The 25767-nt window shown below is 46.9% G+C and overlaps 1 protein-coding gene across 5 annotated transcripts in view; it reads left to right on the top strand.

Annotated features, from left to right (window-relative positions):
- The window catches only part of LOC123505705 (paired box protein Pax-6-like), a 127576-nt gene that overhangs the window by 89512 nt on the left and 12297 nt on the right, over positions 1-25767 (top strand). For 3 of the 5 annotated variants that reach the window (XM_045257354.1, XM_045257355.1, XM_045257353.1), the window contains exons 5-8: positions 1079-1316; positions 21334-21498; positions 22820-22902; positions 23476-23696. In XM_045257354.1, coding sequence (XP_045113289.1) covers positions 1079-1316; positions 21334-21498; positions 22820-22902; positions 23476-23696 — 707 coding nt within the window. The remainder of the gene's footprint in view (positions 1-1078; positions 1317-21333; positions 21499-22819; positions 22903-23475; positions 23697-25767) is intronic. The other 2 variants (XM_045257357.1, XM_045257356.1) reach the window with 1 other exon arrangement.

Below are 25767 nucleotides of genomic sequence, written 5' to 3'. Positions count from 1 at the left end.
ACTTAAGCCTTAATCTGGCCTTGTCGCGTCTGTTATAGACACACGGAGGGGAAGGAAAGGACGGGAAGGAGAGGAAGGAAGGGAGGTGTAGGGTGAAGGGCGCTGGCGAGCGGTGAGAAGGGAGAAAGGGAAGGAATAGGAAGGGGAGGATAAGAAAAGGAATGAAAGAAAGTGAAAGCGAGTTAGAGGAGCGAGAAATGATGAAAAGGAAAGGAAAGGAATATGGGAAAGCGACGGCAGTAAGAATGAAGGAAAGACAGTATTGAATGGAAATTGAAGGAATGAATGAGAAAAACGAGTGAATAAAAAGGGAAATGAGGAGAAAAGTAAAGGAATGAAGAAAATATCTACTAAAGATAAAGAAAAAAACACGTTATTTCAATGAAGGAAAGGAAAGAGAAGAAATAAATATGAAGAGAGCCACGACTGAATAGTATATACAACTGAGTTACATCATAGTAAAAGAAGAGAAAAATTAAGAAAAGATCACCATGGGACGCTTAGATCGACCTGGTCCTTCTAATTATTTATTCATCGTTAATTATCCGCCATTCCAGCGCGCCGTCTGCTTATAAGAGTAATGCGGCACAAAGGCGAGGGAGGAGAAGATGCACCATAACGATAGAATCAATCCGGGAAACTGGCTTGACGTGGGTTGTGCTTTCCTGGCCACGGTGAGGTCACAGTAATGAGTCAGGCAACCTCGTGTACTCACTTTCCATTAGCAGGATTTTAATGAAGGGGATAGAATATCACCGTTAAGTCACAGGTATTATTTTTTTCTGCTTCTCAGTACCAACATTTCAGTCTAGCTATCAAAGTTACGTCCACAGAAAGCTATCAACTCACCACGCCTCTCACCACCCAACCTTGTAATTAAGTTATTATTTCTACTATGTACACCTGCGCCTTGTCCTGCAGGTGTTCAGCTTCCTCTTTCACTTATCACACTTATCTAGTAAATAAACTGAGCTATTTTCCATATTCCAATAAACCACCAAACTTCCCTCGCATTAAATTATCCATTATGCATCACCACCTCCACCTCCTGCTAACCCAGGTGTGTCTTGGCCCGCAGGTGTCCTCCATCAACAGGGTGCTGCGGAACCTGGCCGCACAAAAGGAGCAAGGATCAGTGGGCGTGTCAGCGAGCGGTGGCGAAAGCGTCTACGATAAGCTGCGGATGTTCAACGGCGGAGCGGCGGCGGCGGGGTGGGCGGCGGCTTGGTACCCTGGGGCAGCAGCGGGGCACCTCGGCCTGCCCCAACACCACAACACCGCCCTGCCGCCCCTGCCACGCGAGGACCCTAAGCGAGGTAAGAGACACATCTTCATGACCGGTAAAGCCATCTATTACTCTCTATTTCTCTCTCCCGGTGTCTTCTAAGCTGACCTCACTCACTGCCTTTGTCTTACATGTTGATCTGTTGTCACACATATCTTTTCACCGTACAGAAGCTCTCCAGAAAAGTCTAAAGCCATATATATTTCCATACATGTCCAGTCTTCCTAAGCCTCTGCCACACACCAAAACCTCTAAGAGTTTCTACACAAATTCACCTTACGCAATCGCTCCTCAACTACAGGTAGGTACCAATGAACACTGTATTTACTGCCACAAACACCATGTTACAAGGCTCACCTGTTCACGCTCACCACCACGGACACTAACATCATGAACCCTATCTTTGCTTCCACTGTATAGAAAAATGTCACATTACTTAGCCATTCACCAAACTCGCTAGAATAAAAGACCATATGACAAGATTCACCCTATAGTGACACTCACCACTGTGAATATTAATACTACTCCATTACAAAGAAAAGTCATAATACTCAGGACATTAACGAATCTCACTGGCGCAAAAGATAATATTACAAGATTCACCCCAGTTACACTCGTCATATGGAACACAGGCACTACGAAAACCATATTTGCCCACATTCCGAAGAGAAAAGTGCCAGATTACTTATATATTCACTACAACATATTGAAACGTTCACAGATAACTAACACCATAACCCCATATTTGTTCCCCTTTCACTGCAACCATTAAGAACACCAGAGCCACCACCAAACACCACCCCAGTTACAAGAGTTATACACACCACCGTACTTTCAACACCATCATGAAAACCATATTTGCTCCAACTCCTACTGTACCATCAACCCCTCACATCTTCCCACCTAATCTTCAGCCGCGCGGCACATGACCAGTAGGGCAAGTAAGGGCTAACTTGCTGCAGCTCGGATTGTGTTATGAAAGTAAGAAATTCCATCAATGAAGTGTGGCGAAGTGCTGGTGCCTGGTCCGACTTGGAAGCCATACAGAAGGGAGGGAAGCAGGGAATCTCTCAATCCTATATCGTCTTACTTTACCCTCTGGTTTTGTAACTAAACTTCTTGCTCTGCTGATTCCACAATTCTCGCTTCTGTTTCTACCACCGCCACCACCGCCACCACCACCACCACTGCTGCTACCATCATTACCCTACGCTTTCATCCTCAGCGTATATGTATGTATGCATGAATGCTGATATGCAAGCACGTTATGTTTATACATTAAACACACACACAAACGCGCACACACACACACACACACACACACACACACACACACACACACACACACACACACACACACACACACACACACACACAGAAAAGTAGATAAGTTAACGCCAAGAACAGGATTACAGGTCCGTGCAAGGCCTAAGGAAGCAAGTGTTGAGGTGGGCTTGAAAAAAGATGAAAAAGAAGAAAGACACTTGAGGTAGAAAAAAAGAGAGCAAGGGTGGATAAATCTTAGTGAGGCAGTGGATTACATGCGGCGGCGTTGGGGCAGGGCTTCAGGAGGTGAGACAAAATATATCTATTTCTATTTTACTTCAGCTTAACACCTTCGGTACCATGACGCTTTTCCATATTCATTCTGGTCACTATTTGGCGATTTTACACAGCTTTAGAAACATTATGTGGGGATTAAAATAGTGAATACTCTGGCCATTAACCTTTTGACTTCCATAGACCCTTCGTAATGTAAATAAAATCATCCATTCACACCTAAAAACCAAGGTAAAATGCGTCTTAGTATCAAATGTGTTAAAGAAGACCTCTATACCAGCCAAAGAATGAGTCCCCCTTCTTTTGACTTCTTTAGGGACAGGCACCTCAGTGGGCTTTTTTTATATTTAAGTTTTGTTGGCCTTGGCCGGTTTTCCGCCTTACACACAAAAAGTTACTCATGGGAAAATAGACAACAGGGTGATGAAGGAAATGGAGAGGACAGGATTGCTACAGATGATGAATGGAAGAAAGGAAGGAGGAGGAGGAGGAGGAGGAGGAGGAGGAGGAGGAGGAGGAGGAGGAGGAGGAGGAGGAGGAGGAGGAGGAGGAGGAGGAGGAGGAGGAGGAGGAGGAGGAGGAGGAGGAAGAGGAGGAGAAGGTGGAGGAGAGAAATCAAGAGGATGGAACGCAAAAGAGGAGGAATTTTTTTTTACTTTTTACGTTATGGCCTATAGCGCCTGTAGGCATACTTGAAGAGTATATGTGGCAAGCACTGTTAAGCTTCCACCCATTAGTGGTACAAGCAATTTCATTCATAGTGGTACCCATATTAGGGCCCACATCACCACCCAAGCGCATCTTTGGTGTAACCACCTAGAACCTGGGCATCATGGTGACATTTAGGTAACTTTAAACCACTCGACAAATGGCATAGCTTCAAAGCGGTATGTGGTGGGATTCAAACCTATGCTCACCACCTTATCCACTATGCCACCGCCTCCCTATACATGAGAAAACAGACCATGATTGTGTAAAAGATGATGAGGAGAAGGGAAATTAAGAGAGCAGGATTGAAAAGATGAATGCAAGCCAATATAAAAAAGAACTTATGGGCAATGTGGATATATATATGAGAAGAGAGAGAGAGAGAGAGAGAGAGAGAGAGAGAGAGAGAGAGAGAGAGAGAGAGAGAGAGAGAGAGAGAGAGAGAGAGAGAGAGAGAGAGAGAGAGAGAGACGACGAAAATATCTCAACAACAACAATGGAATGTGTGTGTGTGTGTGTGTGTGTGTGTGTGTGTGTGTGTGTGTGTGTGTGTGTGTGTGTGTGTGTGTGTCAGGTGGTGGTGGTGGTAGAGGAGTGGAGGAGAGAGTGAGGGTAGGAGAGGATGTTGAGCAGCAGCAATCAGTCCGGTTTATAAGAAAGTATTAGAGAGGCGTGCCTTTGAAGGGGCCGACTTGGACGCACTCAAGCTTCGCCCTTCAAAGTCCCGCTGGACATGTCGCTCGACCCATTACTGTGAAGGAGCAGCTGGTCAAGACGCCATCAAAGGCCGCCTCTGCCTCTTCGCCTCTCTGTCCGGCCGTCTATCTCTCTGTGGCGTATCTTTCTCTCCCTCTTGAGTTCTAAAATTGCATCTCTCTCTCTCTCTCTCTCTCTCTCTCTCTCTCTCTCTCTCTCTCTCTCTCTCTCTCTCTCTCTCTCTCTCTCTCTTCATTTTGTCATTTGTACTAATCCCCTTGATTTTTCTTTCATTATTCTAAGTCTATTGTACCCTAGGGATTATTGGGGTTTGTTTGTATTCTCCTTTCTTTTATTTATTATTTTTCTTCTTTCTTCTTCTTTTTCTCTTCCTTATTTACCATTTTTTCTTATTCTACTTCCCAAATCCTTTCAGTTTCACTTTAACTCCTCATCCTCCTCTTCCTTCTTTCACCTCACTTCTTCCATCTCCACCACCACCACCTCCTCCTCCTCCTTCGTTCACCCTTACTTCTTTCATCTTCACCCGCACCACCTCCTCTTCCTCTTCCTCCTATTTCACGTTCTTTTGCTTTCTCCTTCCCTTTCCCGGTCAGTCAGATGACGGATCAGAGCCCTACAAATACCTTCACAACCCGTACAAATGCACTTCATGACAGCTGTACGGAACCAAAGGAGTAGAGAGAAGGAAGCCGTGCATTAATACAACTACGGATACTTATTCCACTGAGGATAGACACAGAGACAGGAGAGAGAGAGAGAGAGAGAGAGAGAGAGAGAGAGAGAGAGAGAGAGAGAGAGAGAGAGAGAGAGAGAGAGAGAGAGAGAGAGAGAGAGAGAGAGAGAGAGAGAGAGAGAGAGAGAGAGAGAGAGAGAGAGAGACTTATTCTCCAATCCTTTTCTTCCTTCATTTCTCTACTCCTCCATCGTCTTATTCTTCATCCTTCCTCCTCCTTCTCTTATTCCCTGTAGTCATGCATGAGCTTGATTCCTCCTCCTCCTCCTCCTCCTCCTCTTGCCGCGACTACAATGCGCCGCTAAGCCCGTCCACGTGTGCCTTACCTGGGCAAACACGGCCGCTGAGGAGAACATAGCCCGCCCAAACAGTGTTCGGGGCTATCCCAGATTAAGCCCGCCTTTCACCTTCATCCTGAGTCAATATACGCTCAGGTGTGGGCAATTAAATGGTCAATGAATGTAACACGAGGTTCTTAAAGGCTGGGCGGGGCGGGACGGCGGAGGGAGGATGAGAAAGGGAGTCTGGGAAGGAGTGTTTGAGGATTAGGAACGTGTAAAAGGGGGGGAGGAGAAGGATGGGGTGACGAGGTTGTCTCAAGGCTCCACTTCAAAAGGAATCGCCGCTCCTTGATACCCTGACGACCTCGTGAGACTGACTGGTCTACAAGAGCCGCGGCAGAAGTAAAAGCATGACGTAATATTCTCAACTGGAAGACTTTGAAATGGAAGACTTTGAAACGATACGTGTAGGTAGGAGGGCAACAAAGTAGGATGGTACGCATAGTTTAGAAATACCCTGCAACTCTCTCTCTCTCTCTCTCTCTCTCTCTCTCTCTCTCTCTCTCTCTCTCTCTCTCTCTCTCTCTCTCTCTCACACACACACACACACACACACACACACACACACATCTTCCCTTCAACATCACAAGATTACTGAAAGCACCACTACCACTTGTTCACTCACCACACCTCACCACACCACATCACCTCACACACCAATACCATCACGACACTCCTACACACCACATCTCACTGTTATCTTGCCACAATACCACGCCACATTTAACAGCTGCCACTAATCTATCAACCACACATCACCACACACGCCTCTCGCCATCACAGCCTCACTGTATCAAACTCCCTGCCAGTGTCTGTATTCCCAGCTTCCTATAACTTGACTTCATTCAGGAGAGAGGTTTCAGAACATTTGTCCCCAACCTTTGGCTAATTCTATCGGCTCTATAAGGAGACTGGCAATTGAGTGGGCATTTTTACTTTATATTTTTGGTTGTCCTTGGCCAGTCCTCCTTCCTTATATAAATAAAGTGGGAATATTTAACTGCATAGCCTGACCACCACATCCCCACCGCAAAGCGTATGTCACACCCTCATCCCCGCCACACTGCTACATCTTCCCACCATAACACCTCACCACAGCACCTCCACAGCATCACAGCCTTGAATTGTTCTGTTGTACAAGTGTCCTTTACTTTGTGCTGTCTTTCCTCCTTCCTCTCCTTTTTTTTATCTTCATAAGTCAGTAGTAAGTAGTGAAGGTTACTCTTTAATGGTAAGAGCGCGCACAGACACAGAAACACAGAAACACAGACACAGACACAGACACAGACAAACACACACACCGCGCAGAGTAGTGGTTAGCACGCTCGATTCACAATCGAGAGGCCCGGGTTCGAGTCCCGGCGCGGCGAGGCAAATAGGCAAGCCTCTTAATGTGTGGCCCCTGTTCACCTAGCAGTAAAATAGGTACGGGATGTAACTCGAGGGGTTGTGGCCTCGCTTTCCCGGTGTGTGGAGTGTGTTGTGGTCTCAGTCCTACCCGAAGATCGGTCTATGAGCTCTGAGCTCGCTCCGTAATGGGGAAGACTGGATGGGTGACCAGCAGGCGACCGAGGTGAATTACACACACACACACACACACACACACACACACACACACACACACACACACACACACACACACACACACACACATCTTCCCTTCAACATCACAAGAGAGACTAAAGGCTATGGATCTACAAACCTTGGAACAAAGAAGGAAGAGAGGGGATCTGATACAAGTTTACAAATTGATCAGCGGAATGGACCAAGTGGATAATGAGAAACTGATCCTGAGAGAAGAATAAGACATCCGAAGCACAAGATCGCATAGTAAAAAGCTGAGAAAGGGAAGATGTCTGAGATATTAAAAAATATAGTTTCCCGCAAAGATGTATTGAGACGTGGAACAGTTTGAATGAAGAAGTAGTGTCTGCAACGAGTGTGCATACTTTTAAAGTAAGATTGGATATGTGTAGATATGGAGACGGGGCCACACGAGCATAAAGCCCAGGCCCTGTAAAACTACAACTAGGTAAATACAACTAGGTAAATACACACACACACACACACACACACACACACACACACACACACACACACACACACACACACACACACACACACACACTCTCTCTCTCTCTCTCTCTCTCTCTCTCTCTCTCTCTCTCTCTCTCTCTCTCTCTCTCTCTCTCTCTCTCTCTCTCTCTCTCTCTCTCTCTCTCTCTCTCTCTCTCTCTCTCTCTCTCTCTCTCTCTCTCTCGTGAAGCAAAACGGAACAAGCGAATATAGAAAAAAACTAAAACATCCGTTGAAACAAAAGAAAAGGAAAAACGAGACAAAAAAAAAATGAAAGAATAAAAAAATACAGTAAAAGAAAAAAAACAACCCGCACATACTCACACATAAAAACAAAAACAACAACAAAAGACAAATAAAACACTAAAAAAAAACTCAACACAGAAAAAAAAACGGTTAGAAAGAAAGACAAAAAGAAAAACACGTAAAAAATAGTTAAATGCAAAAAATAGATAAAAAAAAAAACTGAAGAAAATAAGAGACGGAAGACAAGCCGGATAATGGAGGAAAAAAGGGGTGAACAAAAAGCAAAGGGAGGCGAGAAAGGGGCTGCCCACGACTACTAAAGGGTAAGGCAAGCCGCATTACGTGGTGTTGAAGGCGGTAAAACTTGTGTAGGACTGGATGTGATCCCTGCTTGAAACCTATACAAGGCTTCCTGTGGGGAAGGAAGCCAAAAAAATAATAGGAGAGGAGGAGGAGGAGGAGGAGGAGGAGGATGTAGTGGTGGTAGTGTGAGAGATTACCTATACGTAACAAGGGGGCGTTGTAGAAATAGTAGAGAAAGGTCAGTATTTGAGAGAGAGAGAGAGAGAGAGAGAGAGAGAGAGAGAGAGAGAGAGAGAGAGAGAGAGAGAGAGAGAGAGAGAGAGAGAGAGAGAGAGAGAGAGAGAGAGAGAGAGAGAGAGAGAGAGAGAGAGAGAGAGAGAGAGAGAGAGAGAGAGAGAGAGAGAGAGAGAGAGAGAGAGAGAGAGAGAGAGAGAGATACTGTAACACTATCAGGTTCTTTCTCCACGCTGCTCAGTCAAAAGGAGAAACAGGGACAAAAGAAAACAGAAGAATGTGATAGGGAAGAAAATGAGGAAGAGGGGAGAAGAACGGAGAGAAGGAGGGAAGGGAAGGAGCACATTAATATGCCCCCCACACCTCCTCGTTACAGCCTCCCCTCCTTTTCTTCCCCCTTGCTAAAAAGAGCAGCTCTTCCCTAACCAGGTTATAGGTCTCCTGTGGCTCCGCAGCAATCCCCACCACCACCACCACCACCACCACCACCCCCGCTAACACTATGCACTGTTCACTGTTCTCAACACAACACTGCATCTACTCTTTTTGTCTAAGGTTCATATTCAGAAACGCATTGCTCTCTCACCACGACTGTTTTCCAAGACCACAGAGATGATTAGCGAGGTTTTCAAGAATGTTTCACCAGTCGATAATGCAGAAATCTTGTCACTCTGTCTCCAGAACCGCATAAAAAAAAAACCTAAAGACTGGTGTACATAGGCTTTTGAAACAGTAGAGGTGAAGTAAAAAAGTGACTGAGGATACGAGTCTCAGTCCCTCCATCACCACCCATTCACTATTACTATACACTGCAGCAGCTACACTCGTACACTAGACCGCTGCATTCACTGTTCCTATCATAGCGTCATTATCAACAAAATCATCACCTCCACCATTACTACTACTACTACTACTACTACTACTACTACTACTACTCTTACTATTACTATTACTACTACCATCACTACCACCACCACTACTACTACTACATTCAAAGTCCATATCAGTCACCATCATCATGACCAAAAACCATTATAAACACTATCATAATTAATCATATACTTAACGATATCAAGAAATACTACCATTAAAACATCACAACCAGCATCACTTCTACTACCACCACCACCAACACCATCACCACCACCACCACAGCTGCCACCTGAACACAACTGTCCACGACCTTCCATTCACTCAAGGGATCGCCTACTCCCCCTCCCCCCCACCACTCTTCACTCCTAAACTTCACCTACGAAACACAAATATACTTTTCACCCTGACGAAGGTTTGGGACAACAAAGGAAACAGGAGATACAAGAGGATGAGGAGGAGGACCCAACAAATTAAGAAGAAAGACAAATTAAGGAATCTTATTGTGTTTCACTCATTCTTTTCTTTCTTTTTTTTTACTCTTGTTTCTAATTCTTCCTCACCTAGTTTCAAATTTTTTTCTTTTTCTTTTTTTTTTCTTTTTTTTTTTTTTTGACGGGGTGCCATCAGTTGTTTAGGAATGTTTGATGATGACTTCGTTTCGTCCCAATTTTTCAACGTAACATTTGATTATTCCATTACATTCAGCGCTTTTTTCCCCCGGCACTTAATTCAATCTGTATCACCGCACACATGTTTTCCCTGCACGGTACACAGTCAAACATTTCAAGTGACATATTGCAAATTATTCCATTATCGGCCGCAGTAAAAAACACCGCCAGTTTCCTCATCAGCGTTCTCCGGTGCGTCACGAAACATCGGTCGTCTCCTTAACCTGTGTTATTATAGGCACGTGTTGGCAGCAAGTCATTACACAGCACACTAGTTAGAGGAAGGCAGTAAATGTTCATGCCCTTTACCTTTCCTCTCCCTCTCTCTCACGACCTCCCAACAAAAATTAGCCAGCAAAACACACTCATCCACCCACCCATCCATCCACCCACATACACACTGTATAAAGCTGGGCCAGAATGACAGTCCTGAAGAGGGAACTCGGGGCGCAGGAGATGAGGCGGCGCGGCAACAGAGGATAATGTGATTTCGGCGGGGATATCCATCAGAAATTCGTGTGGTGGTGAAAGCAGTAATTAGTTGTCGGGATATAAACGGCCAAATGATTAAATTACGTGGCAGTGTGATTGGCCAGTGATTGGAGGGAGGGATGGAATGAGGAGGGAGGCAGGGACGGTTAGAATGAGGAGAGAGAGAGAGAATGTAATGTCTTGTTAATGATGCACGTGGTGGTGGTGGTGGTGGTGGTGGTGGTGGTGGTGGTGGTGGTGGTGGTGGTGGTGGTGGTGGTGGTGGTGGTGCAAGATATATTGTGCAGTGCGTCTTGATGCTGTTACTTATGATGCGTTGCTGCAAAGGCTATGTGTTAGCTGCTCTGTACTAGCTGCTGTGAATCTCTCTCTCTCTCTCTCTCTCTCTCTCTCTCTCTCTCTCTCTCTCTCTCTCTCTCTCTCTCTCTCTCTCTCTCTCTCTCTCTCTCTCTCTCTCTCTCTCTCTCAAAAACAACAGGCGGCAATGTAATGTTTGTAGAGTCGAAAGAGAGAGAACGCGAGTGTGCTTGAGTGTTGCAGCAAACAGCTTAGCGTTAGGCTCCTTCGAGAGGTTGTCAGTGACCAGTCGCGAAGATTGAACTTTTGGTGTCATTAATGCGATAACAAAGCCTGAGGTCCACTGACTACATGCATCACCACCGCGCCTCAGCCACAGATTGGCCGCGTCAAGTGGCTGCGGCTTAGGAGTGACACAAAGGCAGTCTCAGTAAAAGTAAAACTAAACAAAACGCGACAAACTCAGGCAAGTCTGTGAAGTGGAACAGCCTCCAAACCTCAAGCAAGAAACAGAAAGGAATCCTACAAAGACACAAAGACGGCCAGACGCAGTCCCGTCACCTTCTAGGCTGTCATGACAGAGATGAGGGTCCTTTCACTCACCCAACTCATCTCATCCCCGCCCCCCAACATAACAGCAGTAACAACAGCAGGGAAAAACAACAAGATGACGGCAAGGCATGGAGGGATACAACTATAAATAACGAGAGAGAGAGAGAGAGAGAGAGAGAGAGAGAGAGAGAGAGAGAGAGAGAGAGAGAGAGAGAGAGAGAGAGAGAGAGAGAGAGAGAGAGAGAGAGAGAGAGAGTAAAAAACAATTTGAATGGTACACACACACACACACACACACACACACACACACACACACACACACACACACACACACACACAGGAGCTACACAAAAAAGCGTGAAGGCGGCGGCGTGATCCCAGCTTTGTGCGGCGCCGGGCTATACGTCAGCGTCAAGTAAGGCGGGGATGGGGGTGAGGGTAGAGGAGCGAGGAGTGGTAGTGGTGGGTGGGGAGGAAGAGGGTGGAGTGGGCGGGGTGTGGGGGTGTGGGGGTGTGGGCGGGGTATGTTCCTCTTCCCCACCTCCTACTACTGGCCGGCCGCCCTCCTCGCATTATCATCCACATAATAGTGTCGCTTCCTCCCCGATGCAGTGGATGTTTTTTTACGCCTTTGTCTCGGTGACTCCTCGAGGCAGATTGATGAGAGGGATTCTAGACAACTTACGGAACATTACACGCGACCCTCCCTCCCTCCCTCCCTGCCTCCCTCCCTCCCTGCCTCTGTACCCCCAGCGGTTGGCAGCTTCCATGATAATGATAATAATGATATAGAGTAATGTGTTCTCGTGCTTAACATTAAGGTATTGGTATTCTTGTAAGGTTATACGCCCGCTGCTTGTAATGGTGCTTCGTGGTGGTGGTGGTTGTGGTGGTGGTGGTGGTGGTGGTAAGAGTTAGGTTATACGATTAAGCTTCCTATGGTGGTTCTTACAGTCAATCTATCACGAGGGATTTATCAGTCTAACCTTATGTGATCCTCAATGCAACAATTCTTCTCTCTTTCATTTATTCCGGGCATTCACTCACTCACTCATTCACTCACTCACTCACTCACTCACTCACTCACTCACTCACTCACTCGACTCGTTCCTTCTTCACAGCTGTGCCATTTTGTTTTCTTTTATCATTCTGTGCTTACTGCCACCTCCCGTTTCTCTCTCTCTCTCTCTCTCTCTCTCTCTCTCTCTCTCTCTCTCTCTCTCTCTCTCTCTCTCTCTCTCTCTCTCTCTCTCTCTCTCTCTCTCTCTCCATCACCAGATTTCTCCCTACCCTCTCATCCTTTCCTTCCAGTCCGCCTCCCTCCCGCCCACGCCCACTCTTATACATCCTCCCTTCGTCCCTCTATACATTATTTTTATTGCATTTTTTGTCTTATACTCCGTGTCACACCATGAATTATGTCCGACACACTGCCGCCCGCCATCCATCTTGCCCTAAGTTTTATGGCACAATATTTTTCCAGTTATTACCACCTCAGTCTTACGTCCTGTGATATTTCCTACCTCCTGTCAGCGCTCTCCTCTTCATCCTATATCCTTCCTCCTACTCCTCCTCCTCCTCCTTTTCCTCCTATTCCTCTTCTACCTTTTCTTTCTTCTCCTATACTCTTCTTTAGATTTTTTTCTTTATTTTGCTTGTAATCCTGTTATCCTTCTCTTCATTCTACGTTTCTTCTTCTTCTCTTCTTCATCTTCTTCTTCTCCTTCTCATTCTCCTCCTCCTCCTCCTCCTCTTTCTCCTCCTCCTCCTCCTCCTCCCTTATCCTTTTTCCTATATTCATCTTTTCATTTTATTTCCCTTTTTTCCTGCATAATCTTGTTACACTTTATTATTCAGTCTTCTACAAAACTTTATCATTGTCATTTTTTTATTGTTTTTGTTCGTCACTTTTTATTTCATCCCTAAAGTTCACTTTGTTGCTCCGACACTTTTGTTTTGTCTTTTTTCTGATGTCTCTCAAATATCTTGCATTGTTGTCCGGGTCATTGTGTGAGTCTCTGTACATAAGTATTTTGTTACACGCGTTCTTCACAAAATTAAAGATATTTCCCTTCCTTCTTACTATGACGCGCGCTCCCGTTTGCCACCACAGGTAGGCCAGCGAGGGCCGCTGTGTATGACTCTACGGTGTTTGACTGCCGCGTTTTACTATCGCACTTCTCACACCAAGGTCAAAGTGGTTTGCCTTGACTTACACCAGCAAACTTGATGAATTTTTAAATCAAGTTGCTAATCCTCAAGAATATATGTATATATATATATATATATATATATATATATATATATATATATATATATATATATATATATATATATATATATATATATATATATATATATATACACACACACACACACACACACACACACACACACACACACACACACACACACACACACACACACACACACACACACACACACACACACACACACACACACACACACACACACACACACACACAAAGTTCAGCTCTATCCACTGCTTTGTCTTGTTCCCTGAAGCTATATTGAGTTATATTCCTGATTTATTGAAAACTGTGGATGTTATTTTTCCGAGAGTCGGCAACTGAGTGGTATTATGGTTGACTTAGCTCCATGTGCCAATAAATTAATATATTTTATACATATATTTCCGAGCGGAGAGTCAAACAACCAACTCAAAATCGTGTGTAATTTTATCCAGGCTAAACTTTGATAACCGTAAAACTAAAGAACCTGAAATATTCATGGCCATAATACCATTGGCCGCCCCGCGCACGCCGTAAAAAGCATCAAAGCCGTAAACTAACAAATATCATGTATGCTTCTCAATCCCATTTATCTGCCACAAAATAAAACGCCAACATTTGGAAATTGAGTTACGCATAACCATTTCATATATAAAAGAGAAGCCAGCTACCAAATCGAGTTTTTTAGGGCCAGACGCATGTTTTTCAAATCAAAGCGGAGAGTGGAGCGGAAACCCTCCCTCTCCCCTCCTTCCTCCCCTTCTCTATCTCTCCTCGCCACCCCCCGCCCCGCACGCCCGCCTCACCATCAAAGTGGGCGGGGGACGCGGGGAAAATTAACAATCAGAGCTTACAGACGCGCCCCCCACGCCTGATTTGACCGCGAAATTTGTTTTCCGAGACATTTTTGTCGAGGCGGGCCAGCAGTGCCGCCGCCATGCCCCGCGGCGTGTGGAGGGAGTGAAGGGAGGCGAGGAGGGAGGCGACGAGGAAGCAGACTATAACAAAAAGAAAAAGGAAAGAAAAATAGAAAACTTTAGAAGAAAAGTAACTTGGATAGCAACAAGGCAACACAACAACCACCATCACACAGACACACACCAATAATTGGTGCGCCGCACAGACACACACACACAGACACACACCCACACACACACACACACATACACACACACACACACACACACACACACACACACACACACACACACACACACACACACACACACACACACACACACACACACACACACACACACACACACACACACACACACACACACATGTAAAAGTGACACAGGGAAATTCTGATCATAGCACGCCTGTTCCTAAACGCCTGAAATCGGCATCGCTTTGCTCTCTAACCTCTGTGTGTGTGTGTGTGTGTGTGTGTGTGTGTGTGTGTGTGTGTGTGTGTGTGTGTGTGTGTGTGTGTGTGTGTGTGTGTGTGTGTGTGTGTGTGTGTGTGTGTGTGTGTGATGAGTGTAAGACCGGAGCGTCGAGCCGGCGATTCTAGTCAAAATATTGAACTCTATAACGACTGAAAGTGAAAGAGAGGAGAGGCGTTATATCAGCGAGGAAAGATGCAAAGCAAGCCTTGCAACACAGACTTGTTAGAGCCTCAGCAGGAGGAGTAGAGACTCAGCTCAGGAGGAAGAGGAGGAGCGAGGGAGATGGGCTGCTCCTCCCCCTCCGCCGTCATCAAGTGGTCCGCTAACACAATTACCGAGTAATGAACCTGGCCCGCTGCCTCCACCCTGCTCCTCTCCCTACTCCTCCATTCCTACCCCGCCTATCCCTCCTTCCATCTCAACCTCCAACCTTCATCCCTCTATCTCCCTCTCAATCTCTCCAACCCTCATAATTGACGCTCAAAATGGGAACCCAGAAAGGAAGGAAAAGGAGGAGGACGAGAAAGCAAGTAGCACACATAGCGAGTCATTCTGAAGGAGATAACAAAGGTACTAATGCGTTGAGGGTTACAAAAACAATATAATGAGAATAAAACGAAGAAGGCTCCCTTTATCTATTACCATACTCAGTCAGTTTTTCATAAGCACCACAACAAAGCATCACACGCATACAAACATACCCATTGCTACCGTGTCACTGTTATACATTTATAGAAACCACCAATCACTATCATATGAAAGAATACTGATGTATGTCTCTCATCACCATACGTCACCACAACACTCTTCCCACGACTTGAATACTCACACTAATACTCTCTCTCTCTCTCTCTCTCTCTCTCTCTCTCTCTCTCTCTCTCTCTCTCTCTCTCTCTCTCTCTCTACACACACACACACACACACACACACACACACACACACACACACACACACACACACACACACACACACACACACCTGACCACAAGCTAACCATCCCTCCTCCCGCCACTTCTCCCATTCTTGCGACACTCCTCATAATGTTAACTCCTACATTATAATCTGAAGAGAGAATGAGAGAGTCCTCACACACCGCGCGCCATCTAGATAAGCTGAATCGGGGAGGGGTGGCGGAGGGAATGGGGGTGGGGAAGGAGGAGTAGGGCGGCGCTCAGCAAACAAGGGCCGAGTGGCGATAAGGTGCTCTAGTGGAGGGGCCCGAGTGCCACTCTGAATAGTCACAATAACAAGTGGAGTGTGTCAGGACGCTTGACACCGCCTCTCCCTCCCTCTCTCCCTGCATGTTATGAGTACTCTCCGCCGCCGCCCGCCTACACACACACACACACACACACACACACACACACACACACACACAGCTCTCTCGCAGGTAATTAAAGAGGGTTTAATGATCGTGTTCCCTTCTGCAGCGGCCGTCGAGAGCGCCGCGGTGGCTGCCTCAAGTTATACGAGCAGGGCGGCTGCCAGTACCCTCGTTAGCCGCGCCGGGATGAGCTCACCCACTAAACTGATTTTGTATTCTGCATCGCCCTGCCTTTCTGATTTATGTGGCGGATTTAAACGACTATTTTTCTCTGTGCTTTAATTCAAGTTCTTGGCCGAAATGTGTTTATGTGTTCAAGAGAAAGGAATATTCGAGTGTTTATGTAAAGTATTGCTAAGCCAACAGGGTCTATTAAGTCTATGTTATTTTTACTGCATCGCTGTCCGAGGCGTCCAGAAACCAGATCCTCAAGTGCTCGGCCATCAGTCACCACACCACCACAGTCCCTCAGGCACCACACACCCACCACACAAGAACCAAAGTCATGACCTGAAAGATTTGCAACAATAGTATGCCATGACAAAAGAGAGAGAGAGAGAGAGAGAGAGAGAGAGAGAGAGAGAGAGAGAGAGAGAGAGAGAGAGAGAGAGAGAGAGAGAGAGAGAGAGAGAGAGAGAGAGAGAGAGAGCTGGCTATATATCAGTGCGAAGTAAAGAGTTAATCTGAACTACTTAAGACTCGTATGAAGCATCTGAGAACAATGTATAGTAGCAGTAGTCTCTCTCTCTCTCTCTCTCTCTCTCTCTCTCTCTCTCTCTCTCTCTCTCTCTCTCTCTCTCTCTCTCTCTCTCTCTCTCTCTCTCTCTCTCTCTCTCTCTCTCTCTCTCTCTCTCTCTCCACCCCAACTTTATCTGCCACTTTGTATTCATGGTTCCTTGAATTGCATTTTAATGTGGACCGTTTGCTTCTGTTACGAGTGGGACGGCGACCCTGGAATACAGGATGGCGGCCGGAAGCGAGGAGGGAAGGCCGCTTTGTCAGCCTCCAGACGCGGCGCAGCCTTGGAGGGCGAGAAGTGTGGCGGGGTGTGGCGGACTGAGGGAGTAGGTGTGGAAGGGGAGGAATGGGTGTGGCGGAGTGATGGCGGGAGAGAAGGGGAGTGAGTGTGAGAGGGTAAGGGTATAGCGTGACGGGCCGTGACGGTGTGTGGACGAGTGTGACGGGGTGTAGCGACGTGTATCAGAGGGGAAAGGTGTATACTCATAAGGAATTGGTTAGGGAGGAGTGTGTGTGTGTGTGTGTGTGTGTGTGTGTGTGTGTGTGTGTGTGTGTGTGTGTGTGTGTGTGTGTGTGTGTGTGTGTGTGTGTGTGTTCGTTGGAAGGGAGCAGCAGAAAGTCGAATAAACAAGACAAGAAAGCAGAAAGTCGAATAAACAAGACGAGAAAACAAGAAAAGCGAGAGAGAGAGAGAGAGAGAGAGAGAGAGAGAGAGAGAGAGAGAGAGAGAGAGAGAGAGAGAGAGAGAGAGAGAGAGAGAGAGAGAGAGAGAGAGAGACGGGGAGGGAGGAAGAGGAACGAAATGAGAACAGGGAGGATGTAGGAAAGGAGGATGACGGAAGATACGGTGTAGGAAGCTTGCCAAGACTATAGAGAAGAAGAAGAAGAAGAAGAAGAAGAAGAAGAAGAAGAAGAAGAAGAAGAAGAAGAAGAAGAAGGAGGAAGAGGAGGAGGAAGAGGAGGAGGAGAAGGAGGAGGAAGAGGAGGAGGAGGAGGAGGAGGAGGAGGAGGAGGAGGAGGAGGAGGAGGAGGAGGAGGAGGAGGAGGAGGAGGAGGAGGAGGAGGAGGAGGAGGAGGAGGAGGAGGTGGAGGAGGAGGGGGAGGAAGATGTAGCCCCGCCTCTACACTGATCTCTCTCTAAGGAGCAAGTCTAACTGAGCCAACGAGCCACAACTGAAGGCCCCACTGGCTCACAAACCCATTCGCCTCTTCCCTCACCTCCCCCTAGTCACCTTCTCATCACCACCTCCTCCCCTCGCCAGCCAGGGTGAAGGGAAAGGCAGGGAAGGGGAAGGTATTTGGTGCATCACTGCTATCATGTTCACGAGGTAGAAAATGAGGGAAGAGGGAAGGGAAGGAGAAGGAAGAGTAGTGATGGAAGAGGTATGAATAAAGGGGAAATGAGGAAAGGGGGAAGAAGGAAGAGGGAAGGGAAAGGAAGGATAGTGATGGAAGAGATATGAACAAGAGGAAACGAGGAGAGAGAGAGAGAGAGAGAGAGAGAGAGAGAGAGAGAGAGAGAGAGAGAGAGAGAGAGAGAGAGAGAGAGAGAGAGAGAGACTTGAGAAATAGTTAAGGTTGTAAAGGTCTTATTTATCTTCCTATTCTTTCTGTTCTCTCTCTCTCTCTCTCTCTCTCTCTCTCTCTCTCTCTCTCTCTCTCTCTCTCTCCTCTCTTCCTTCTCTTTTTCTTTTCTCGTCTTTTCTTTTTATTCGTCTAACTTTCCTTCCCAGTTTTCATTGTTTGCTTCTTCCCCTTCCTACTCCACCTTTTTCTATTGTTTATTCCTCTTCTGCTTCCTCCTTGTCCCGTCCTCCTCCTCCTCCTCCTCCTCCTCCTCCTCCTCCTCCTCCTCCTCCTCCTCCTCTACTTCTTCCTCTTCCTCCCTTCCTCGGATACACCCCGAATACAAACGATCTCATTGTCCGGTTATGCTTATGGTGGTGGTGGTGGTGGTGGTGGTGGTGGTGGTGGTGGTGGTGGTGGTGGTGGTGGTGGTGGTGGTGGTGGTGGTGGTGGTGGTGGTGGTGGTGGTGGTGGTGGTGGTGGTGGTGGTGGTGGTGGTGGTGGTGGTGGTGGTGGTGGTGGTGGTGGTAAGTGCGAGCGATGATGATGGTGATGGTGATGATAATGGTGAGGAAGGTTGTTTCATGCATCTTATGGTGACAATTGTAGTAGTAGTAGTAGTAGTAGTAGTAGTAGTAGTAGTAGTAGTAGTAGTAGTAGTAGTAGTAGTAGTAGTAGTAGTATTGAAAGATATGTAGTCATCATAGAGGCAGTGAAGATAATAGTTATAGTTGTAGTGGTGGTGGTGGTGGTGGTGGTGGTGGTGGTGGTGGTGGTGGTGGTGGTGGTGGTGGTGGTGGTGGTGGTGGTGGTGGTGGTGGCAGGGCAGTAGTAACAGCGCGAGGAACAGTAATGGTAACAATGACTGAAAGGCACCTGTGTACTAAATTTTTGTTAACAGACCACATTCCGGCAGCAGGTGGTGAAGGGGTTGGTGGGCCACCCCTCCCTTCCTTCCCTTCCTTCCTTCCCTCACCTCTTATCCTTCATTTCTCCTATATTAAGTTTCCTTCCCTCTTACTCCCCTCTTTACTCATCTACTTACCCTTTCGTAGGCCTCCCACTCCCTTTCCCTTCGCTCTCCACATCCTCCTTCCTCTTGCATAGGGCTCCTGAATCCCTCAACCAGCCTAGTCATCAACTTATTTTCAGCGTCACTCACACACACATTAGAGAAAGAGTAACGAGAGTGAAAGTATAAATAAATTCTCTCTCTCTCTCTCTCTCTCTCTCTCTCTCTCTCTCTCTCTCTCTCTCTCTCTCTCTCTCTTTCTCTACTACCACCACTACCAACACCACTAACCACCAGACATCAGCCACCACACCACGTCACGAGACAAAACCAAAGCCAGACCATTAGGCCGTGAATATAAACACATCACGCCATGAATCACGGCCATTACGTCAAAGAACAAGCCCATTACGCCGGCGGACAAGACAATTAAGCGACGAGCTAACACACACACACACACACACACACACACACACACACACACACAGAGAGAGAGAGAGAGAGAGAGAGAGAGAGAGAGAGAGAGAGAGAGAGAGAGAGAGAGAGAGAGAGAGAGAGAGAGAGAGAGAGAGAGAGAGAGAGAGAGAGAGAGAGAGAGAGAGAGAGAGAGAGAGAGAGAGAGAGAGTCTGAGAGGGAGGTAGGGAGGCAGAAGGGGCAAGGCACTCAACACTGTGTTAAGTTTTGATAACCTCACAATTGAAGGGCGGCCCGCCACCCCATCAGAGCCAGTTGCTACAAGGACCCTTCACGCCACGGTGCTGAAGGACTCTTCAGGAGGAGGGAAGTGTAGCGGAGGAGTCACCGCCGAGGTGAATGGGAGGAGGAGGAGGAGGAGGACACAGCTATTAGCATGTAGATTGTGTATTTAAAGGACAACGTGGTCTATTCTCTGACTGACTACACAAGCGATGTGTGTGTGTGTGTGTGTGTGTGTGTGTGTGTGTGTGTGTGTGTGTGTGTGTGTGTGTGTGTGTGTGTGTGTGTGTGTGTGTGTGTGTGTGTGTGTGTGTGTGTGTGTGTGTGTGTGTGTGTGTGTGGGCTTACATTACAGCCTACTTAACTCACACATGAAGCCTATCACAGTGATACACGAAGCACCAGCACCACCAACACATCACCGTCACTATACGAGTAGTACACACTGTCCCATCCATGACACCATCAATCACCATTAATATGTATCATAAACTTCTACTCTGCACATCATCACAACTCCCCCATTCTCTACCACCACCACCGCCGCCACCACCACCACGCTCATCTGCAGGCTGCTGGCTGAGTCTGCGCCCTTCGCCCCTTCTCTCCTCTATCCTGCTTGTTCATTTAAGCCTCTATCTCTCCCCACTCTGGCGCAAGGAGGGGTAAGAGACAGGGAGGTGGGGCGAGGGTGGCAAGCGGCTACGGAGGGAGGAATGATGAGGGAAGGAAGAGGGAGGGGGACGGGAAGTGGGGCGGGAGCTTCGTCGCGCGGGATCCTCGTCTTGTCTTCGTCATCATATTTTTTCTTTACTCCATCGTCGTGGTATTTCCATTTTCTTCGAAATCTTCGTGCTCCAGATTTCACCGCAGCCTCGCTCTCTTCATGGCGCTCATTTCTACGTTTTCATTTTATTTATTTATTTTCAGCAGTGTTTTTTACAGACATACTTATGATTTTGCTCTTCATGTTTTATCAGAAATATGAAATGGCCGTGTTATTTTCTCTCTATGTTCACACATTTTTTATTTCTGATTTTAAATTATCAGTGATTTACTTGATAACTTTCTATCTCATTATCATCCTCCTCCTCTTTCTCCATCTTAACATACTTCCTTGCAGCGTCGCGGGATCTCATCGTTTCAGCGCTTTCATTTACACCAAGCAATCAATTAATCAACTTTCTCCCCGTAAAGTATTCCCTCACGTGCCAGCCTTCGCCACGTTCTAAGCCATGTCTTTCTCTCTCTCTCGCACCATACAGGACTCTTCTCCCCGTCAGACAACAACAACGAGGTGACGAGCGACGGCAACAGCGAACATAACTCCAGCACCGACGAGGACTCCCAGCTGCGCCTCCGCCTGAAGCGCAAACTCCAGAGAAACAGAACCTCCTTTACCAATGAGCAGATAGACGCCCTGGAGAAAGGTGAGGATGACATAGCCAACGAGGGTCGAGATGGGATGGGAGGAGAGGAGGTGATAGGGGAGCAGATGTGTAGGTGTATTCACAGGTGTGTTAACAGGAAAGGAGAGGTGTGAGGGCTAGAGTACACATGAATAGAATGGTGTATGAAAGAAGAGCAGTTTGCAGTAGGTATGTTGGTCTATAACGAGGGCATCCATGTGTGTATGGGGGAGAACAAGATGAAAGAGAATAGAATGTGATCCCCAGTGCAGAATGGGAATGACACAGACCAGAAAGAAAATTATAAGAGATGATGACGAGTATAGGAGTCAGGATAATAATGAGATGAAGTGCGATACTTACAAGATAAAGAAATACTCCATAAGAAAACTACAGAGAATGGAGTAGCAGCAGCAAGCCACCAGGAAAATGGGGCTGGCATGAATGTACAGGTCGAAGGAGGAGGAGGAGGAGGAGGAGTTGATGCAAAGGGTCTAATGAGCACAAAGGAAGGGAAATCTGATATTCTAGCAGCGAAGTACAAAGCTGGAAGCGAGAGAAGGGAGGCGAGTGAGAGCATAAAGGGCGGAGGTGAAGAACGAGTGAGGGTCAGAGGTATTGAGGGGAAGAAAAGTAAAGCTGGAAATAAGAATAGTAGAGTTCCAGGTGAGGATAACCGGAGAAGCAAGAGACGAGAAGGCTGCGAGGGGGAGCAAGAAGAAATTGTCAAAGGAGAAGTAGGAGAGGGGTTCTTATGAAGGAATGGACAGAGAGACAAGACTGGCAGGCTGTGAGAGGTGGTGAGAGGGAAGGAGGGTGGGAGGGAGGGAGGCTAGGCTGTGTGAGTCGAGAGGGTAAGAGGACAGATGGCTGCTGGCGAGATGCAACGTTAGTGAAGGAATTAGCTCAGCAGAGAGGGGAGAGAGGAGAGATGAGGAGGGAGAGTGAGGGAGAGAGCCAGAGTGAAAACTGAATGCAAGTGTATCAGAGTAAGGAACATTGGTGAAACAGAGAAAATTATTGTAATATAGAAAAATATAAGGAGTTTATGAGAGAAGGGATTATGATAAGAATTCAAGTACCCGTAATAGTTAAAATAAAAAAGTAAAAAAAATATTACTATAAGAATTTATTATATGCACACCAGTACAACTTAAACAAAAGCAACACCGCAACACCACATATACAACACCACCACACCACCACACCACCACCACCACCAAACATCAAGACACAGTATCAACACCATGTACCCAATACCACTACTACACGCACACCACAATTACTGTCACCACCCACGCCTTACACTCGCCTCCTCCCCCCACTGGTGGCTCCGTGGCAGAGTTTGAGAGGACCCATTACCCAGATGTGTTTGCCCGCGAACGACTGGCTGAGAAGATCGGCCTCCCGGAAGCCAGAATACAGGTAGGGGCTAGGGGAAGAATGTCAGCCAGCCAGTGTGTGTGTGTGTGTGTGTGTGTGTGTGTGTGTGTGTGTGTGTGTGTGTGTGTGTGTGTGTGTGTGTGTGTGTGTGTGTGTGTGTGTGTGTGTGTGTGTGTGTGTGTGTGTGTGTGTGTGTGTGTGTGTGTGTGTGTGTGTGTGTGTTTATAAGAGCTTCTTTTAGTATGCACTGAATTACGATTAAAACAAATATGCATGTTGCTTTTGTTTAGAATACTGTGAATAAACAGAGAGAGAGAGAGAGAGAGAGAGAGAGAGAGAGAGAGAGAGAGAGAGAGAGAGAGAGAGAGAGAGAGAGAGAGAGAGAGAGAGAGTGTGTGTGTGTGTGTGTGTGTGTGTGTGTGTGTGTGTGTGTGTGTGTGTGTGTGTGTGTGTGTGTGTGTGTGTGTGTGTGTGTGTGTGTGTGTGTGTGTGTGTGTGTGTGTGTGTGTGTGTGTGGTGAGAGTGGTGAGTGGTGAGTGGTGAGAGCGTGCCTGGGAAGGTCGAGGGCGCGGCCGCAGGCCTGAAGCTGCATCAACGGGGTTCTCTACTCTACTGTCGGTGCAGGTTTGGTTCAGCAACCGGCGGGCCAAGTGGCGGCGGGAGGAGAAGCTTCGCAACCAGCGGCGCAGCGTGGATCAGGTGGGCGTGGGCGTGGGCGTGGGCATGGCAAACAGTGCCGCCGCTGCCGCAGCCTCCAGACTGCCCCTTCAGTCCGGCTTCAACTCCATGTACCCGTCCATCCCGCAGCCCATCGGCACCATGGCAGACTCCTACAGGTGAGCCTCTCCTTCCACCTCCCTTCATAGTAGACTCCTACAAGTAAGCTTCCCCCCCACCATGACAGACTCTTACAGGTAAGCCTTATACCGGTTCCCCCGCCCTCATGGTAGACTCCTACAGGTAATCCCCCCCCATGGCAGACTCCTATAGGTAAGCTTCCCTCATCCATCATAGTTAATAGTAGACTCCTACAGGTATGCCCCCTCCCCCCACCATGACAGACTCCTACAGGTGAGCCTCACACCTGTCCCACCCTCACCGCCAACACCCTTTCTAATCATGTATTCTACTATTTGACCCTATACGGTCTTAACTTCCATGTTTGTTCTATTTTCTTTCTTTCTTTGGCTTATCTTCAAATTTACTTCAATTCTCCTTTCAATATTCTGTCTTGATTTCTTTAAATATTCCCATTCTCTACCTGTTTTCCTTTACATTGACCTTCCTCATGCGTCTTTCCTTGCTCTTCCCTTCATTAATTTTTCCCGTCCTATCGCCTATAACATGATTAATTTTTCAGTATTCATTTTCTTTCTTTCCCTTTTCCTTCCAATCCAGTATTATTCCTTTTCTCTTCCTTCTCTCCGCCATCACAACTTCCTTCAATCTCTTTCCTTATTCCCTTCTTTGCAAACTTTGTTCGTTTCCTCCCTCTCCCTCTCTTTCGTTTCTTCACTTGCCCTTCCTTCCTCTCCCTTCCTTTAACGTATTTCCTCTTATCTTGCCACCTGATTGTTTTCCTTCTTTTCTTCCTTTACACCCTCTTTCCTTCGCCTTTATCTCATTTTATTCACTTCCTACACTTACACCATTTAATAGCTCAATTATTCACTATAGAAGCACCAGTAAATATTTTTGTCTCTTTCCCCTTTCTAAATCTTATACACTTCTCTTATCAAGTCACATCACACATAATGCTGCCTTTTAATTAGCTTTATATCCAAAATTTATCACAGCTTTATCTCCCACATCTAACACAAAGTCTGTGTTCATAATGATGCCAGTATATATTGCAAACATAGAACTTCCTCTCTCTCTCTCTCTCTCTCTCTCTCTCTCTCTCTCTCTCTCTCTCTCTCTCTCTCTCTCTCTCTCTCTCTCTCTCTATCTCTTAACTTTCTCCTCCTCCTCTTCCTCCTCTGTCTTTTCCGTCTTCCTACATCTTCCTCCACCCTGTCCTCCATGGTTTTGGTCTTCCTCCTCCTCCTCCTCCTCCTCCTCCTCCTCCTCCTCCTCCTTGATACAGAGTTAAAAATACAGGTAAACTTTTAACGTAATCACGAGTTGAGAGAATACAAAAAATAAAAATAAAAAAATATCAGTGCGTAAAAGGCATCGAAATTACGTCAAAGATAAAGCAGAAAAAAAATAATCAATGGAGAGAGAGAGAGAGAGAGAGAGAGAGAGAGAGAGAGAGAGAGAGAGAGAGAGAGGGCGAGCAGGCAGGCAGGCAGTAGCATTGTCTGACTTTGATCTTTTCTGTGACTACTAATTAAGCGAAACATCAGAGTGCGCCAGCTCAAGTGATGGCCATTTATCGCGTTAATTAACTATATCAGAGTTGCTTAGCGGGAGGGCAGGCGCGGGGAGGGACGGAGGGACGGAGAGGGAGGGAAAGAGAAAGAGAGGGTGGGAGAGGGATGAGAGGAAAAGAGAAAGAGAGTGAATGAGAGCAGGAGCGAGAGTGAGTGAGGAGAAAAAAGAGAGGCAGAGAGGCCTGTCGGGGATCACACAGGCCGCCTTCTCTTCACCTTTCCATCCCAGGCCTATACTGAGCCTCCTCCACTCCTGCACTCCCCACTGAGAGCTGGAGTGACTCTCTACTCAGCCTCTCTCTCTCTCTTTCTCTGTGTGTGTGTGTGTGTGTGTGTGTGTGTGTTTCACTGTTTGATCTGCTGCAGTCTCTGACGAGACAGCCAGACGTTACCCTACGGAACGAGCTCAGAGCTCATTATTTCCGATCTTCGGATAAGCCTGAGACCAGGCACACACCACACACCGGGACAACAAGGTCACAACTCCTCGATTTACATCCCGTACCTACTCACTGCTAGGTGAACAGGGGCT

This window comes from Portunus trituberculatus, chromosome 18 (assembly GCF_017591435.1).
Source record: "Portunus trituberculatus isolate SZX2019 chromosome 18, ASM1759143v1, whole genome shotgun sequence".
In the NCBI taxonomy this organism is placed as follows: Eukaryota; Metazoa; Arthropoda; class Malacostraca; order Decapoda; family Portunidae; genus Portunus; species Portunus trituberculatus.
The sequence above is the reverse complement of the archived record's forward strand: the minus strand, read 5'-3'. Positions and strand labels throughout refer to the sequence as shown.